The 16,965-nt window shown below is 38.0% G+C and overlaps 1 protein-coding gene across 2 annotated transcripts in view; it reads left to right on the top strand.

Moving 5' to 3' along the window:
* LOC107548962 (neprilysin-like) overlaps positions 1–16,965 on the top strand; it is a 47,583-nt gene that overhangs the window by 3,818 nt on the left and 26,800 nt on the right. The window contains exons 2-4 of one of the 2 annotated variants that reach the window (XM_016229843.1): positions 9,750–9,920; positions 11,405–11,440; positions 11,611–11,772. In XM_016229843.1, the coding sequence (XP_016085329.1) occupies positions 9,750–9,920; positions 11,405–11,440; positions 11,611–11,772 (369 nt within the window). Of the gene's footprint in view, positions 1–9,749; positions 9,921–11,404; positions 11,441–11,610; positions 11,773–16,930; positions 16,939–16,965 lie in introns of those variants that run through there. The other variant, XM_016229844.1, reaches the window with a different exon arrangement.

The raw sequence follows: 16,965 nt of genomic DNA, 5'->3' as shown, positions 1-16,965 counted from the left end.
TATCTATGGGCTGCTCTTTCAGGGTGCCACGAGAACCCCTAGAATGGTATTCAAGTGTGTGCACGTTATGCTTTGCCCACTTTTCTAAAATCCACATAGCTGGTAAGTGTGCACGTTATGCTTTGCCCACTTTTCTAAAATCCTGTATGGTAAGAGCTTCACGCAAAGACTTTGTCCTCTTTTTGAGTGGTTTAAAACCTCAGTTCCGCCTTGGGCATGACTCCCATAGCAATATGGTAGAGTTGGTACTTAGTGCTCGCCATGGTTCTGGCTGACACTCCCCTCAGCATGGTGGCGTGGGTATACTGTTCCCCATAGCGACCCCTAGAGGACGCAGTTCGAAGTTCCCATGAAAGGGAACGTCTCAGGCTACTTGTGTAACCATGGTTCCCTGAGTAGGGAACGAAACACTGCTTCCTCTAGGTTTCTTTCCATGCTGCGGACGCAAGCTTCAGACGAAGAAGTGAATGATGTGTAGCTCCCGGCGCCTATTTATACTATAGTCGCACCGGTAGTGACGTCATGGCTGTGGCCAGCCAACGAGTTGGTGTTTTTTCAATGTATGCTTCAGACACGGGTCACGACGAGGCGTACTCCATAGCGACCCCTAGAGGACGCAGTGTCTCGTTCCCTACTCAGGGAACCATGGTGACACAAGTAACCTGAGAAGTTTTACAACTTGCCACATGCTACAACACTCTCTACAGCTGAATTATCATGGTCTGAAATGTAAATTTAAATGCATCAGTCATGTTTTGCATATTTGGAAACCTTATAAGACACGGATGTGTTATCTGCTCAGGTTGTCCTAGATAAATGTTCTATAGTGACACTCAGAAAAGTACATACAGTAACAGCTACAACAGTGGTGACACCTCCTCACTGAACACATGATAAACCATGTGGTCATGAGTGTTTTATGTCAGATCAGCACAACCAATCTACTGTTGCTGATAGACTTTTATGAACAGTTTTTCCAAAACATCAAAGAATGAAAAAAAAAAATCAAGCATTTAAGTCTCCGGCTTGTTGTGTCTTTTACATCTTTGAACATGTCAAATATCCATGACTGGAACAACTGCACTAATATTTATCGGTCAGTTGTTTTAACACAAGATTGTTATTTATCTTAGGTTTTGAGATATGTGAAATTAACTCTGAATGCAATGTTCCTGTTGCTGAGTGACATTGCTCTCTGTGATGTTCCTCTTAAAATGAAACCTGAAGTCCTCATTATTTCATTATAGTTTATAAAGCCCTAGAAAACAAGATATTATAGTTCTGCTAAGGTGTTTTAGAGATGTTTCTGCATACAGCAGACAAATTGACAGGTGTTAAAAGAGGCCTGGCAAACTCAGTTCAGCTTTGGACATCTTGTTGCTGACAACTAAACATAAAAAATATGTGGTTGTAATATAAATATATATATAAGATACCATAAGTATTTAATAAATAGGTTTTGTGTTTAAATAAAATGTGTTTTTAAGCATTTTAACTGTATATGAACGTTATACAAATTATCAGATATTTTATAAAAATCTAAAATGTAGTATACATTAATATTGTACCTATTATGTATTGTTTTCTGTACATTTTAAATCTATTTTAACAAAACAACACAAACGTTTTTACATTTTATTTGCATTAAATTACCAACTAAATATTCAGAGACAACTAAGTAGAAAAAGACTGTGTGACACTTTCTTTTTTTAACCAATTTAATTTCTATAACATTTACACAAATTATAATATAGGGCAGATTATTATATCAAGACTTATTTTCACATGGTTACTTGCACTATTTTACTATGTTATAACCTCTTTTCATATTACTAGCGCCATATGTACTCTGACCCCTGCCTGCTGTATGACCACGTCTCTGTCTTCTCCAATAAAAGCTCTGCGAATGGATCCGCAAGTCTCACGTCTCGTCAGCCCCGTAACAGTACGGCTTTTCTGAAATATAATACACTTGCTGGGTAGTTCATGTGTTACAGCAATAAAAGAGCACAAACACTTGTAAAGACAAGCTAAAATGGCATGTTTGTTTCAGCAAATGCATTTTCATCTCATGTCTTCTTTTGTTAACACGATTGGTTAGGTTTAGGGTATGGGTTTAGTGTATGTGGTACACTATTTTCAAACGCAAGAGAGCATCATCCTTTTACTTTTTTACCAACCTTTTGTCACTCGCTGGACATTTCATTTCCGAACTGATAGCAACCAACGTAATAACGGCACATTTTTCCAATGAGATTGGGTTTAAAATTAAAAATGTTTTAACACATCACTTATCTGACATGTTTTTTCCTCAAACGCCTTCAGATGTGAGTGTCTGCTTATCAGTTGACATCACTTTTTTTGAGTATTACCTCATTTTGTGCACTCTTGAAAGATATGGATGTTGCCAAATTAGCATGAATCTTCATATTATCTGTTCCTCTTTTTTCAGTTTGCCCAATCTATTTCCGATTACATTTAATCATCTTAAACATTAGCGAACAAGCAATTGTTATTTTAACAAAGTGATTCACTAACAGAGTAGTTTTGATGTTGCTTTAAATATTTTATTGTTGAGGTTAGGGCTGGTGGTTTGGGTTGGTTGCAATAAACATACAAAATGTGACACATTTCTTAAATGCATTTCATAGGACTCACACCTCACTCCATGAACTAACCATTTTGTTCCAGTCCTTAACACTTATTTTATTAAACAGTGTTCATAAGAGGCGAGGAAAGGTTTGAAAGTGCAGCACAAACATGGAAAATGTAAGACCATGGCAGATGCAGAAATCTAATGTCCCAACTGCGTTTTAAGTAGGGCTGTGCGATATGGACAAAAAAAAAAAAAGCGTTTTCTTTGATAAATTTTGCAATTTCGATTTTAATCACGATTTTGACACACACAGACATGCTTTACAGCAGGGGTGGGGAACATTGATCCTGGAGGGCCACTCTCTTGCAGAGTTTAGTTCCAACCCTGAAAAACCCTTAAAAAATACCTAACTGCATCCTGGAGACATTGATTAGCTGGTTCAGGTGTGTTTGATTAGGGTTGGAGCTAAACTCTGCAGGGACCCTCCAGGATCAACATTCCCCACCCCTGCTTTACAGTCATAAATGCATTCAGTGTGAATTTGAAACATATTTCCAAAAGAAAACCAATTAGAGCTTTATCAAAAAGCTGTAACATGTCTCTAGAACAGACATAAGGCAAAATAATCACTAAGAAAAAGTGTAACAAAATGTCTCTAGAATAGACATATGGCAGAAAAAATAAAAATCCTGTGTCCAGGGATTTTTTTGCCATGCATTGGTCATAGAGCTCTTTGTGGCTATGCCTCAGATGTTGAACTAGATTTGTTGCGCCAAGTTCACACGTACTCCGTCTGCAGTGTGTATACAGTATGTGTATGCGGTGCAGAAGCAGCACGGACTCATTTTGCTTTCGCACAGGATGCGTTTGCAGTCCGCTCCTGATCCGCGGCTGTTTACCACAAACACAACATTTATCCATTATTTTGATTTCAAATCCAAATGTTGTTTCTGAAAATGCTTTTTCAGCATTGTGATTATCTTTTATCACAGTACAGCAATACAAACTTTCATAGACATATTCACGTTTAAACTCAATAAATATAACTTTGTTTAACTACCACCACGAGTACCATCTATTACAGCCTTGTTTATCTAAAAGTGCACTTTTCCTTGTTTTAAATCTAGCCAAAAAGCTGGAGTGTGTGAACCTGGCGTTACGTTTGTATGCCCGCCCGCCCGGTCTGTTCTGTTCTGTTCTCGTGCTCCATTTAGGCGCGCTGCATTCTGATTGGTTCGGATAGCATACTGCGGGAGGTCGGGTGTGCGGAAAATCGTGCTATAAAGCGATTTAGAAATCGCGCACGCTCAAATCGCGATTTTATGACGATTTCGATTAATCGCACAGCCCTAGTTTTAAGTAAGTACTGTGAGACTTGTAAATAGAATGTAGTTGTGGACACCTTTGTCATGTATTCCTGTCAAACTTCAGCCAGAGTGCAAAACCACAGAAAAGAGCTTCTGGGATGCAATTTTTTTTCAAAAGAACAAAAAAGTCTGTGGATACTGCTATTGTTTGCTATTGTGGGGCTGAGTTTAACAGCATCACAATTTCAGAAGCCTGATTAAAGTAATTTAAGATGGAGGTGTAAACAGTGTGGTTTAATTACAAAACAGATGTATTCTCTATAGAGCTGTACAAACACAACAGTTTCCAAGAGCTGTTAAGGATACATTTTGATGGAGAAGTCATCTGGAGGGTATGAGGATGTGTCTGTCTTAACAGACATGCTTAGAGGATTCACCATTGCTGTGCCAGAAGCGAAGCAGACGGCAGATGTTATAGCCAAGGCTGTGATTCACCATGGCAGTGCCAACAAGAAATCAAACAGAAGCTCTTACAGTAAAAGCTGCACTGAAGCACAAAATTTGCATTATGGGTGACCCTCACAGTTACACTCCGACCTAGAATCTTTAAAGCAAGTGCGAGGCAACTTTCTCTTAAGTATAAGATTGCTAATTAGATTCTAAAGTCTCTGCCACCTTTAGGGTAATTGTTGTGAAATATCTATGGAATTTGAACTAATTTACTAATTACTAAGATGCTACCATCTTTATTTCTGAAAAACATGGAAAAAGCACACTCTAGCTGATGATGGCTGATAATTACTAGTGGCTTATTAAAATTAGAAGAAACCCTTAAATCGTCTGTGTTTCCTGCCAAAACAGACGCTTGGTTTGTAATTGTTTAGTGGACAGTGATGAAGATCTTATTGTTCCACAACTGCTAAAGTACATGTGCCTACTTTTAAAGCAGTGGTAAACAACAATAATCAAAGACGCCATGACTTTTCCTGTTGTTTCTGATTTACTGGATACAGATTAAGATTCTACCTGGGAAAATATTTTAGAACTTGGCATAACTAGAAAAATGTATAGTGTAAGATGTCTCCCAGGGCAAGATGATGCCCTCCTAAAAAACTGTTATGGTTGTTTATGCATGTATGTATATATTTATTTCATCCGCATATCAACATTTGTGAGATTTAGTCAGTTGAAACAGGTTTGAGGTTAGATGTTTTTATTTTTATTATTATTATATATATATTTTTTTGTGTGTGTGTGTGTCTCTGGTCCATTTTTGTGTGCTTTCATTTTGAAGTAAAAAGATAAACTTAGACCTATGAGGAAGAAAGTTGTAATAACATGCAACAGTGAAATTAAACCAAGTCAAGGAACTGAGCAAACTGAAGGGAAAATATGAAAAATAATGAGAGTAAAAACAAGGCACAAGTTAACTCTGGAAACAAACTCTGGGTAAATATGGAAACAAACTAGAAATGGGAACAAAGGAAACAGGGACTAAACAAATTACAAGCTAATCCATGAAAGAGAAAACAGAACTGAACCAGATTGCTACAGGTTATTATTCAATATTCCATGAATTAGCTGTACATTTTAGACATCTTCGCTTTTCATTAAAACCTATAGGCTAATTGGGTGTAATCATTCACTTTGCATTCATAGTGATCCAAAATATTGGCAATTAAATATGTAAATATGTATGTACCTGTATGTAAGTCATAGAATACATTTACCTTTTAGAAATATCTGTTTTACTGTGATTCTTGGAGCTCTTCAAATATTTTATATTTTGTGCTATAACAACTAAATTAGCAAATGTTTATGTTTATTTCCATTAACAACACACAGGCTTATGCATCATCATCCTGCACATGCTTACATCTAAATGTTACAATTTAAAAGTAAATGCACATTATTCTTAAGGAGGGCATCATCCGCATCTTACCCTATTCATTATAATAAAAACCCATTGATTTATGAGATTTTATTAATTTGCATGATTTTTACAGATTGAGAACTTTTAAAATGAGGCCTCCTCATATTCCGTATGTCATCATTTACTCACTGTCATGTTGTTCCAATACTTTCCTCTGTGTAACACAAAATATATATTGAAGAAGGTTTTTATTCATTGTGCATTTTGTTTTGGACTCCACAGTGACGTTCAGTGTATGAAAAACAAACAAACAATACATTTTTAAAAATATTTTCAAATAAATGAGTAAGTACATAAGTAAATAAATACGAAAATACAGTACATACATGCATACATAAATAGTCTCTCCCTGAAACTCATGCCATTGGCTGAGTCAGTTTTGCTGTAATGGGCTGGTTTGCTTCAGGGACTTATTAAAGTGAGAAGATATTTTAACACATCCTTTCTCCAAACTCCTTATCTTTCAGTGTGGTGGGGATCCTGAGGCCTATCCCAAAATCTCAGTCCACAGGGAGGGTACAGGATGGTATTTTAACATTAAAACTACAAATATATCCTTTACAGGGTGGTTAACTGCGATAACTTCCTGTAGTAAAAACATGATTCATTTTCTTAAGTTTGGTTTGTGAACACACCAGCATGACTGTGCTGGAAGAGTTTAGGTTGAAAGGTCTTCCTGTTTCCTACTCCTTCAGGGAGATGCAGTACCCCCGCTAAGGCGGGTTGGTTCCCTGCCGATCCACATACGTCAGACGACATCTGATCCGGGGGCCCTGGGACTCTCCATGCATGTCAGGATTATGCCTGGTGCAGCAAGTGACGCATCTGTCACTATCTCTTGCACACTCCCTCCCCTTTTACAATAATCTAAATCAAATCCCTGCCTGAGTGTCCTAGATGGATTTGGAAAGTCAAAGCTGATGAAGACACCCTTGGTTCTGATTTGCTCCAGACCTGTCGCAGTCACAAGCAGATAAACCAGGAAAAACTGTTCTGCCCCGAGGTCTGATCATGTCCACAGTGGGGAGTCAGAGGACATGCATAAGCTGTTACATAGCCACTTAGGGTAATATCACAGACCAGGGCTGGGAGGGATACACAGCTTTGTTCATCGCTGTAGATGTAGATGTAGAAGTTCCTTGAGCAGCAAAACATCATATTGCTGCAAAACAAAAGGAAAAATATAAATTCTGTTATTTTTAGCTACACTGAATATAATTTTAAAGTAAAAAAATCACCACAGTTTAATACAGATGTCTGACACAATCTCATAAACTTCCTGCAGTTTTAAGAGAACCCCCTGTTGAAAAACCTTACTCTATGCAACCAAAAAATGATGAAGCTATAGTATATACAGTATATATATATATATATATAATAATCAAACACAGCTGGACTCAAATGAAGGTGTAGAACCATCTCAAGGATGATGAGAAGAAATGGACAGCACCTGAGTTAAATATATGAGTGTCACAGCAAAGGGTCTGAATACTTAGGACCATGTGATATTTCAGTTTTTCTTTTTTCATAAATCTGCAAAAAGTTCAACAATTCTGTGCTGTGTGTACATTAATGAGGAAAAAAAAATAACTTAGATGATTTTAGCAAATGGCTGCAATTTAACAAAGAGTGAAAAATTTAAGGGGGTCTGAATACTTTCCGTACCCACTGTATATATAAAGACTTTGAAATGTAGACTTTCTCTGCATCAGCTATAAAGGCTGGATCTCTACATGAAAACATGTAAAACTGCCATTTAGTGGGAAGCCCTGGAGTGGTTCTGTGGCCAGTAAAGCCTCTCAATTATCCAGCTCAGAGTACAACACTCTCTATTTCTTTAATGGCCTATTATCAGCACATATGACGCTTCAAACAGAACAGTCAATGAAGACGAAGAAGAGAATGATGTGTAGGTCCCGGCACCGATTTATACTCTAGTCGCACCGGTAGTGACGTCATGGCTGTCGCCGGCCAACGAGTTGGTGTTTTTTCAATGTATGCTTCAGACACGGGTCACGACGAGGTGTCCCCCATAGCGACCCCTAGAGGACGCAGTTCGAAGTTCCCATGAAAGGGAACTACAGTCTGACAGCATATACTAAGCATTCTAAGCCACGGTCATGTTCTATACATTGAAGTGCAAAATTTAGCTTTACAGAAATACAAAATACTTTACCGCTACCTTTTACAGTGATTTCTAAGCTTTCAATATTGTTACTAGGTTACTAAAGGGATATAGTTCACCCAAAATTTTTGTCAGTTTCCTCACCCTCATGTCACTCCACACCTGCATGACTTTCTTTCTTCAAGATATATTGAATAATGTTTGAACTGTTATTGACCATACAATAACAGTCAGTGAGGTTCAACACTGAAAATTACAGCTTAAACATAAAATGTATTATGTTTTGTAAATGTATTTATGATCGTTTTATGGTGCACCTGTGGTGTAATTTAGTTGCTGTAATTTAGTGTGTATCAAACTGCTGTGTCCCATGGCAAACAAAATAAATAATGCATAAATAATGGTAAAAGATTTTAAAGTGTAGTCTTCTTTAAAATTATGTAATCCTTTGAAACAAGCTAGCTCCAGAAGTCACCCAGAACCGAAATGTGAAGCGAAATGAGCCAACTGCTTTTAATTAAATGCAACTTTAAAAACAATCTCACTGATTATAAATACAATAGAATCAATCCCAATTAAGTACATGAAATAAATATTCACTGATTAAATAGGATTTGTTGTACGTCTGTAAACAAAGTAGATTTATGCTTTAGTTATTATTATTTAGTTATATTTATGCTGTCAATAGTATTGTATGTTTTAGTGTCTATACAAATGTAAGTAAATGTATGTGTGGTAGAACCACATTTAATGTAAAATACATATGAATATGCTCAAGATCACATTGGCTGGGATTTTAGGAGAAGATTCAGAATTGTCAAGTAGTGCTATAGTCATGATAGGGTTGTCTGCACCTGCAAATGCTTACACATGAAAGAAGAGCCATTTTATCAGAGTATGTGTTACAAGTGTGATCAAGTGTGTGATTAAAAGTGTGCCTGACTCCAGCTTACAGTTTTACAAGTTGTTCATTATTCATGTTTAAGTATAATTAACTGCAGTGCAGTTATAAAACCAGCCTCTGTCTAAAATAGTTACACCAGTCACACGTTTTCCTCTATAAGGTTAACCGGCCGGATCTAACCCATGCAGATGTTGTGATGTGACTTAGATAAGAGCCACTGCCCCCTGGAAGTACAATTTAGCCAGACAGTGTAAATGCCAAATTATCCCTGACATTTTTCCTTCCTGGCCCCCCCTCCCAACCACCCAAAAAAACGTCACCATGTTGCTAAAGAGACTTTTATTATCCACAAATACAACATAAATTAAAAGAGACAAGATTGTCTGAATGTGCCGCAGTGTAAATGAGAGTCTGGGTTTGTGTGTATTTGGCCTGAAATGCTGTGTTATGTATTTGTGTATGTGTGTGAGAGAGTGTCAGCCTCCTTCAAAGGACGACTTTAAGACTTTGTCCCCAGGTCGGGGTCCTGTCATGTCAGCCAGAACACAGCAGGAGCTGCCCATCTGCAGAGTCAGGTCTCTGCCTCATCTTGTAACCCAGTGTGTTACAGTGTAAGCACTTCATATGTGTGACCAGAGTCAGAGAGTATCTGTGAATAAAGAGTGTGTGTTTGTGTGGCGTTGAGGGATCAGTAATTAATTACCTGTTTCAAAAAATTGAACAGCTCAAAGTGTGGACTGTGCATGTCTGAAATCTGTAAAAAACAGGTAAGTTCTGTGATCAAGGACAAGCGATATTTGTTTAGAGAGACCATGCTCAAAGAAACTCACAGTGAAATCACCTGTGCTTGAATTCCACTGAATCTGAATCTCTTCAACTTTTAGGTGAGTTTCTACAGGCTGCCCCAGAGGGACAGCAGACCATGGCTGACATCAACACTCAGAAAAAAAAGCCCCACTGGACGTCACTAGAGATCGGTCTTCTGACAATTGTTTCTCTGCTGTTTGTTATTATTGTGGCCCTCATCATCCTCTTCATCACACAGAGTGGCAAAGGTGAGTTCATGAGATTATTTTCATCATTGTGTGACAGAAAAACTGGCAGTGCTGCTTTTGAGCTGCCTTTTCCATTGTGGTCAGTTCATAAATTATTGGAAAATCTTTTTTTTACCATTTTGTCCATGAAAACACAAGGAAGAATGATATTGATATCTACCAAAACAACAATACAAAGAAATAATCAGCCATATTTACCTCCACACAAAGCATATTACACAGGGAGTTATAACACTAATTATTAATTATAACACTAATTATTAATCATAGATATTCTTTTCCCAACATAAAACATTCAACATAAACCAAAACTGTATCATAAAGATGATACACAGAAAAACGTGTGTTGGATTTACATTATTTAATCATGTACATCAGTTCCACATAAACCAGTTAAGCATCATGATTTGTAAATTGTGTGTGTATGCAGCATATTTTCTGTTATGTTCTAACAAAAATAAATAAATTAAAATAAAATAAAATATTAAATAACAATAAAACATAAAAAAATAATATAAAACCTACAAAAAAATTGTGCAGTCAGCAAAGGTAGCCAGTAGCCAGTGCAGTGTTCTGCACATCAACACTAAATGAAAAATACCATTCACTCATTAATTCACTCATTCATCCATTCATTCATTCATTCGTTCATTCTATAGGGAGTATTATTTCATTTTATCCAGCTGAATGAAACAGGTATCAACTGGAAATCAGGATGTTCCATTAGAACAATACAAAAAATACTTTTAATAAATGACACAGATGTTTCACTTTTTTTTCACTGTACAGTACATTATAAAAATTTGAATTTTCACAAATTTTGCTAATTTTATATTGCCATAGGCCTGTTTTGTAAATATTGAATACATTGCCATGCCTCACTAAGAATGTTTTGTTTTAACCAGACAACTGTTGGTAAGTGAAAACAAATTTAGATTCTGTGCTTATTTTCCCAGGGCAGTATTGAATCAAGCTGGCACATACTGGTGTTCCCCAAATAATATCTACTCTGTAATATGGTTGGATACCCATGTAAGCCCCTTTCCCTCGTTAGGCCTCTGAGCAGCAGATGGAGCTTATAGGGACTCACTGCAGCTTGCCTTTCACACCCTGATCATCTGCCATTAATGTGCTGGATAAATGTTTAAACAACAAAGGCAGATAGAATGCTGAAATACAGAGATGATCTCCACATGCTCTTCCTCTCAGCCACGGGGGTCTGGATAGGAGGGCAGGGCGGTAGGGACTAAGGTCAGAGAGTGGATGCCTATTGAATCTTAGTTCAGTGAGAGATTCTCATAAATAATACTGTATGTCTATGGGCAGATATAAAATGAACAGAGATAATTTTCTGTGGAGATGTAACTGAACCCACCACAGAGAAATAATTTTTAAATAGCAGTTTGATTTATTATTAAATAAAGTATTAATAGTGCTAATTTGCTCCTGACCTCTGATCCCTTGTGCTTCTTTTTCCTTTGTAGATGGAGTCTGCATAACAGCTGACTGCACACAGTCAGGTAAAGATATTTTACAACATACTGCAAATAATTAATCATGTTATGTCTGAAAGTCAACTGATAGCCTTTCTTGCACATATATTAAAGTTATATATTAATATAGATTTACATTACATTTTGTTTTAATTGTCAAAGTTCATACATAAAAAAAATATTCTCTGGCATTGTAGCATCCCGCCTCATTGAGAACATGGACCCGACAGTGAACCCCTGTGACAACTTCTACCAGTATGCCTGTGGTGCCTGGCTAAAGAAGAACATCATACCTGAGACCAGTTCACGTTACAGTACCTTTGATATTCTCAGAGATGAACTAGAGGTGGTACTCAAAGGTAGAATGACACTACTATGGGCTGTAGGGCTAGTTATCAGCAACTGAAAAGATGTATGCATGTAATCCAAAGGCAATAAGACCAATTAAAAGAAAAAAGGCATACTCACCAGGCCATGTCTCCCACTAAGTTCATGACACAATATTGTAATGTGGCTTTGTTGTTAGTGAGCTGCTTGCTGTATCCTACCTACATAGGCATGTTGTCTACTAAGGTAGCAGACTAACCAATTTAGAATGCTTTACATAGGCAGCAACTCATGGGGTGAAGTGCAATTGATTTCTGTAGAGTTTGACGTTAGCATGTACTTTAATGATCACAAAAATACAGAGCCCCAGACATGATATACTGGGAAAAAAGATATTGTGTCCACAAATTAACAATTAAGTTCCCATGGCTTATTAATTTATGGCTGTGGTTTATTAATTTGTATTTCCCCTGTTTCCAGTAAATCTTTACCACGTTGTACTAATTTGTTCCCTCAGTTAGGTCAATCATAGCCATGTTGTAATTTGTTCTTTTGTTTTCATTTATTGAAATTATGGCCACGATTCACCTAAAACGGGGGAACAAATTAATAAATTGAGTGAATTAATTAATAAGTTGTGGAAACAAATTCCTAATTTGTCACTATAATATTTTGTTTTCCTCCTGTATGCCATGTGTGAGGCTCCGTACAAAAAAAACAGCACACACAAATATTTTATTATTTATTCCAGTCTATTTATACAGTATCTTATAGAATAAATGAATATATAAAATATATGTATTCAATTAAATTACATATTATATTTCAAATATGAGTTTAGATAGAGGCCACAAAAGCAGCAACTAAAAACAGGTAGAATCCATTGAATCTACAGTTTATTTGTGTCTGATGTGAGCTATTTTAGGCTCAGTTGAGACTCTGCCTGAGGCTCTGACGTTAAAATTTAAAGCGGTGCCTCTTGTTCCTTTTAACACAGTAGTGGAACCTGTCAGACAAATACAATTTAATCTGTAAATGCTGACAGCACTGTAGTGTGTCTTGAGGGATGGAGAGAGCATTGATGTTATACTCAGGGTTGTACAGGATGTGGATTGAGGATGTGGGAATGGCTCTGGGGTGATCGGAGGCCTCAATTTGAGGGCCCTCAGCTCCTGGAGACATGAGACCTCAGCTGTCTGACCAGGAACGAAGAGCTTATTAACCCCAGCATGGGCACTGATTTACAGGGACAATTTCAGTGCAGCCCCTTGAGGTCAAGAGATGTTTGAGAGGGGGCGTAGATGAGGAGGCATGTGTGCTAATCATCATGCTCCAGGAGGTGGAGGCAGGAAGGCTTGACCTGATAAACACAGGAGGTTTGGCTGGAGAGGTTAGAAGCTGTAGGGTGCTGTGCACAAACAGAGGCTTGTGGATGTGTTGTGGAGGTAAATGTTATTGAATCTGAGAGGAGCTCAAGATTCAGGGGTCAAATGCTACCAGAGATATAACTTAACCTTGACGGTAGTGCTTGTCAAAACATAGCTGGCTCAGCACTTTTTTTACAACCCCTCTCTCTGTGCCACCTTTTAAAAATTAATTATCTGTTACAATCAGCTTTTTCTTTGAGCTTTTAATTCTGAGTGGTAATGAGTTCTTGATTTACAGCAAAATCAACAAGGACGTGCTTCATTTTCCATTTATTATCGCCTTGATGAGAATTTCTATGACTCTTCTCACCTTATTTAATGTTTAATTAGTTGAAAATCATTGCTAATCAATGAACAAACATTGAGGGTGAAATAAAAATAACCATCAAGGAGTAGTGAGGATTGTGTCTTCCCCAGAGAAATCTAAATCCCCTCATTAGCATTTTTCAATGTGCTGAGCTTTTGAGGGATGAAAGGACATGCTGATTGGAAAATAAGAGTCTATTTAGAGATTTGATTAGACTTTTATGCAAATGCAGTGTTGATGAAATTAGTGTTCTTCGGTTTCCCAACCTCACATTTGTATTTCAGCTGTTGGGACTTTGAGAGATGGGTTTAATTTGTGGAGTAAATGCTTATGAAGACTATGCTTATGGGACCATAGCCACTATGGGACACATTCCATTCTAATATTCACATTAGCGTTCAGCCATAATGGTTTTTTAGTAATTCAGTGTCAAATGGTTACATTTGGTCTTTGCCTATTGTAAATATGTTGTCACATACATGATTATACAACTTTTATTTGCATAAAAGCAGAAAGAGCTTTATTGTGTGTATAGTAAGATTAGCCAAAGTTCATGCCGTAAAAGCCTCTACAAACCTGTGTTGAAAACACTTTAAAGGGTACCTACCTATTATGCAAAATGCACTCTTACATGTTTTTTGAACATAAATGTGTGTTGGCAGTGTGTGTACACAACTACCTTATAATGATAAAAATCCACCCGCTCTTTTTTTTTTAAAATCTCTATAAATCATGAGCAGTGTCTCAGAGTTTACTGATCACAGAATCCGTAAAGTGTGACATCACACTTTACCTGCCCCACCCACGATATTTGACTGACAGCCGTATTAGCCGTGACCCCGCCCAGTGTGTCAGACTCTGTTCCATGTTTTGTGTGTGTCTTGCTCCCCATGTGCCTTCCTATGCCCTTATTTGGTTAGTTTCCTGTTCCTGTCCTGATTAATTAAGTTAATTTGTCCCAGGTGTTTCCCTTGATGTTTCATTGCTCCCAGGTGTGTCTCGTCATCCCCTCCTCCTGTGTGTATAAATAGTGTTCCCTGTGTGTGCTCCAGTGTCCGGTATTGTCTATGTCTACCTGTATAGCGTGAGTGTTCCTTGTGTTAGTTAAACCCGTTTGGATTAATGTACTCCTCGTCTCTCTCCGTTCCTTGCTCCTCAGTCCGCTCAGTAGTGCACCCGTGACAGAATACTGGACCAAAAAAGTAAGCGGCACCCCCCCGTCTGATTTCCGTTTTTTGAACGTTTTTGTTTTGTGTTTTTTCCCATGCGTTCCTCCACGTCCCCAAATGGAGGAGCGATTAATGTTTATCGTGTTGGCTCAGGCGAGCCCAGACCCCATCGTCTTTGCAAGGGCGTTCGTGCCATTATTCCGGATTGGAATGACATTCCATCATCCCATGGAGCTCCCAGACGCCACCGACCTCGACTGGAAGGAGACAGTCATCCGGTGTCTGGAGAGTCTCCGATCCCGATATGGAACCCCTCCGCCAGCCGTTCCCGAGTCAAATCAGCCGGCAGTTAGTGTGGCAAGCCCCAAGTACGTTAGTGTGGCAAGCCCCAGAGCTTGCTCCAGTGTCGGCTCCAGCCCCAGAGCTCGCTCCAGTGTCGGCTCCGCCTTGGCCTCCCGAGGCTCCTTACTCCTCAGTCCGCTCAGCAGTGCACCCGTGACAGAGTGAGCCGCACACACACTATCTGCCATGTTTATCTTCACGCCAGAGCATTTAAAAGCAGCATTCAAGTAATAAATGTCTTATTAGAGCTATAGAAGTTGTTCAGTCCAGAGCAGTGAGTGATTTTCTGCTTTTATTTTATTGTTTGGGTCATATTAACAGCATAGACCCAAACAGCGGTCAGTATAGGTACTGTATATTATCTAATCTAGATTAGCTCTAATATAGACATTTGTTTTCTTTCCCAGCTGTTTAACTTCACAGACATAACCGACTGTTTTTGTAACTTAAACGTGTTTTTAACATAAACTTGTGAGTAAAAGTGAACTTTACATGCATGTGACAGCCACTCTCTGTTTGTGTACTTTGGATGTAGGCGTCCAGAAAAACGTATATCAGAAATTTAAACTGATTTGGCTTTAAAATGTGTGATTTGCAGCACGATATACATGATCAAAACCAAACATTTTTTTTTGGCAGAGATCTGAGATACAAGCTAAAACTGCACTGCTCTGTTCTGGGAAAGAGGGTGGGGAGCCGCAGCCCATTTGCATTTAAAGCGAAATGAACTAAAACAGCCTGTTTCTGCTTCCACTCAAAATAGGCATTTTCAAAATGATATAAAAAATGATCTCTTGGGTATTTTGAGCTGAAACTTCACAAACACATTCTGGGGACACCTGAGATTTATAATACATCTTGTAAAAAGGGGCATAACAGGTGCCCTTTAATAATGTTTACATTGCACCTTTGCCAGTCCAGAGTCTGTCGTCTCATGTTCCATTTCACTCTTGGTGCAGACTTTGATCACTTCTATTTAATATGTCTTTTATTTATTGATCCTCATGCTTGTCACCAAAAAGCAAGCTTATTTTAACCCTTCCACTAAGAACATACAAAAAATAGTATTTTGAATTTAATTCTACTACATTTTATTCTACACAAACTATTAGCTGTTTATTTAAGCAGTTTTTGGCATAAATAACCACTGCCTTCCATCTTCAGCACTAAGCTTCACATACTTGTGGCATTAATTCAGTACTTTATTACAGTACATGTGTCTATTTACCCTGGATGCTGTTCAAATGATTTATCTGGCTAGGGGTATTTTCTGTTCCTGGTTGAGAAGCATGTGCTTTGCTCAGGTGTGAGGAGTTGCAAACCACTATATAAACTTCAGTATGTGAGTTAGCAGAACCGCTGAAAATAACCAGAGTTACAGTGCAATTCAAAACTTATAGAGTATAAAAGCTGATAAAAAAAAGAGAGAAGCAGGGAGGAAATCCAAAGAGTGAGAGAGATCACAGACAGCTAAAATAAGAAGATAAAGGAAGAGGAAATGGAAAGAAAACAGAGGAATATTTTTTTTCTCAGAAATCATTCTTTTTTCTTTTTTCTGCAGGCAGTGCACGTTGCATTAAATCATTCCTGTAATCAGGGATATTTTGCCATCACAGAAAATGGAAGATACATTTACTACATTATGGATCTTAATGTCTAAATGTTAACATATCTCTAGCAGACTTAGCCCTCTGTGATAGGCTGAGAGAGGCATAATCCAGATCAAGATGACAGAAAACGGGTTATAAATACAAGAAGCTTTCTGAACAGGGCCAGCAGAATACTCATGCATATACATGCAGGAGATGCTCGAGGGAAGGGCTGTTTCCTGCCGGGGACAGAGTGGGCTTTGTCAGGAGATGTGGGTCAGATAAGGCTACTGATCTCAATATCAAAAAGTAACTTTCAGTGGAGCTGTATACAAGCTTTCAAGCTTTATTTCCACTTCAATGGGTGAGTTTGGAAATTCAGTGCTGTTTT

This window comes from Sinocyclocheilus grahami, unplaced genomic scaffold, assembly GCF_001515645.1.
Source record: "Sinocyclocheilus grahami isolate Dianchi unplaced genomic scaffold, SAMN03320097.WGS_v1.1 scaffold358.1, whole genome shotgun sequence".
NCBI lineage: Eukaryota > Metazoa > Chordata > Actinopteri > Cypriniformes > Cyprinidae > Sinocyclocheilus > Sinocyclocheilus grahami.
Note: the sequence above shows the minus strand (reverse complement) of the source record. Positions and strands in the feature narration are given on the sequence as shown.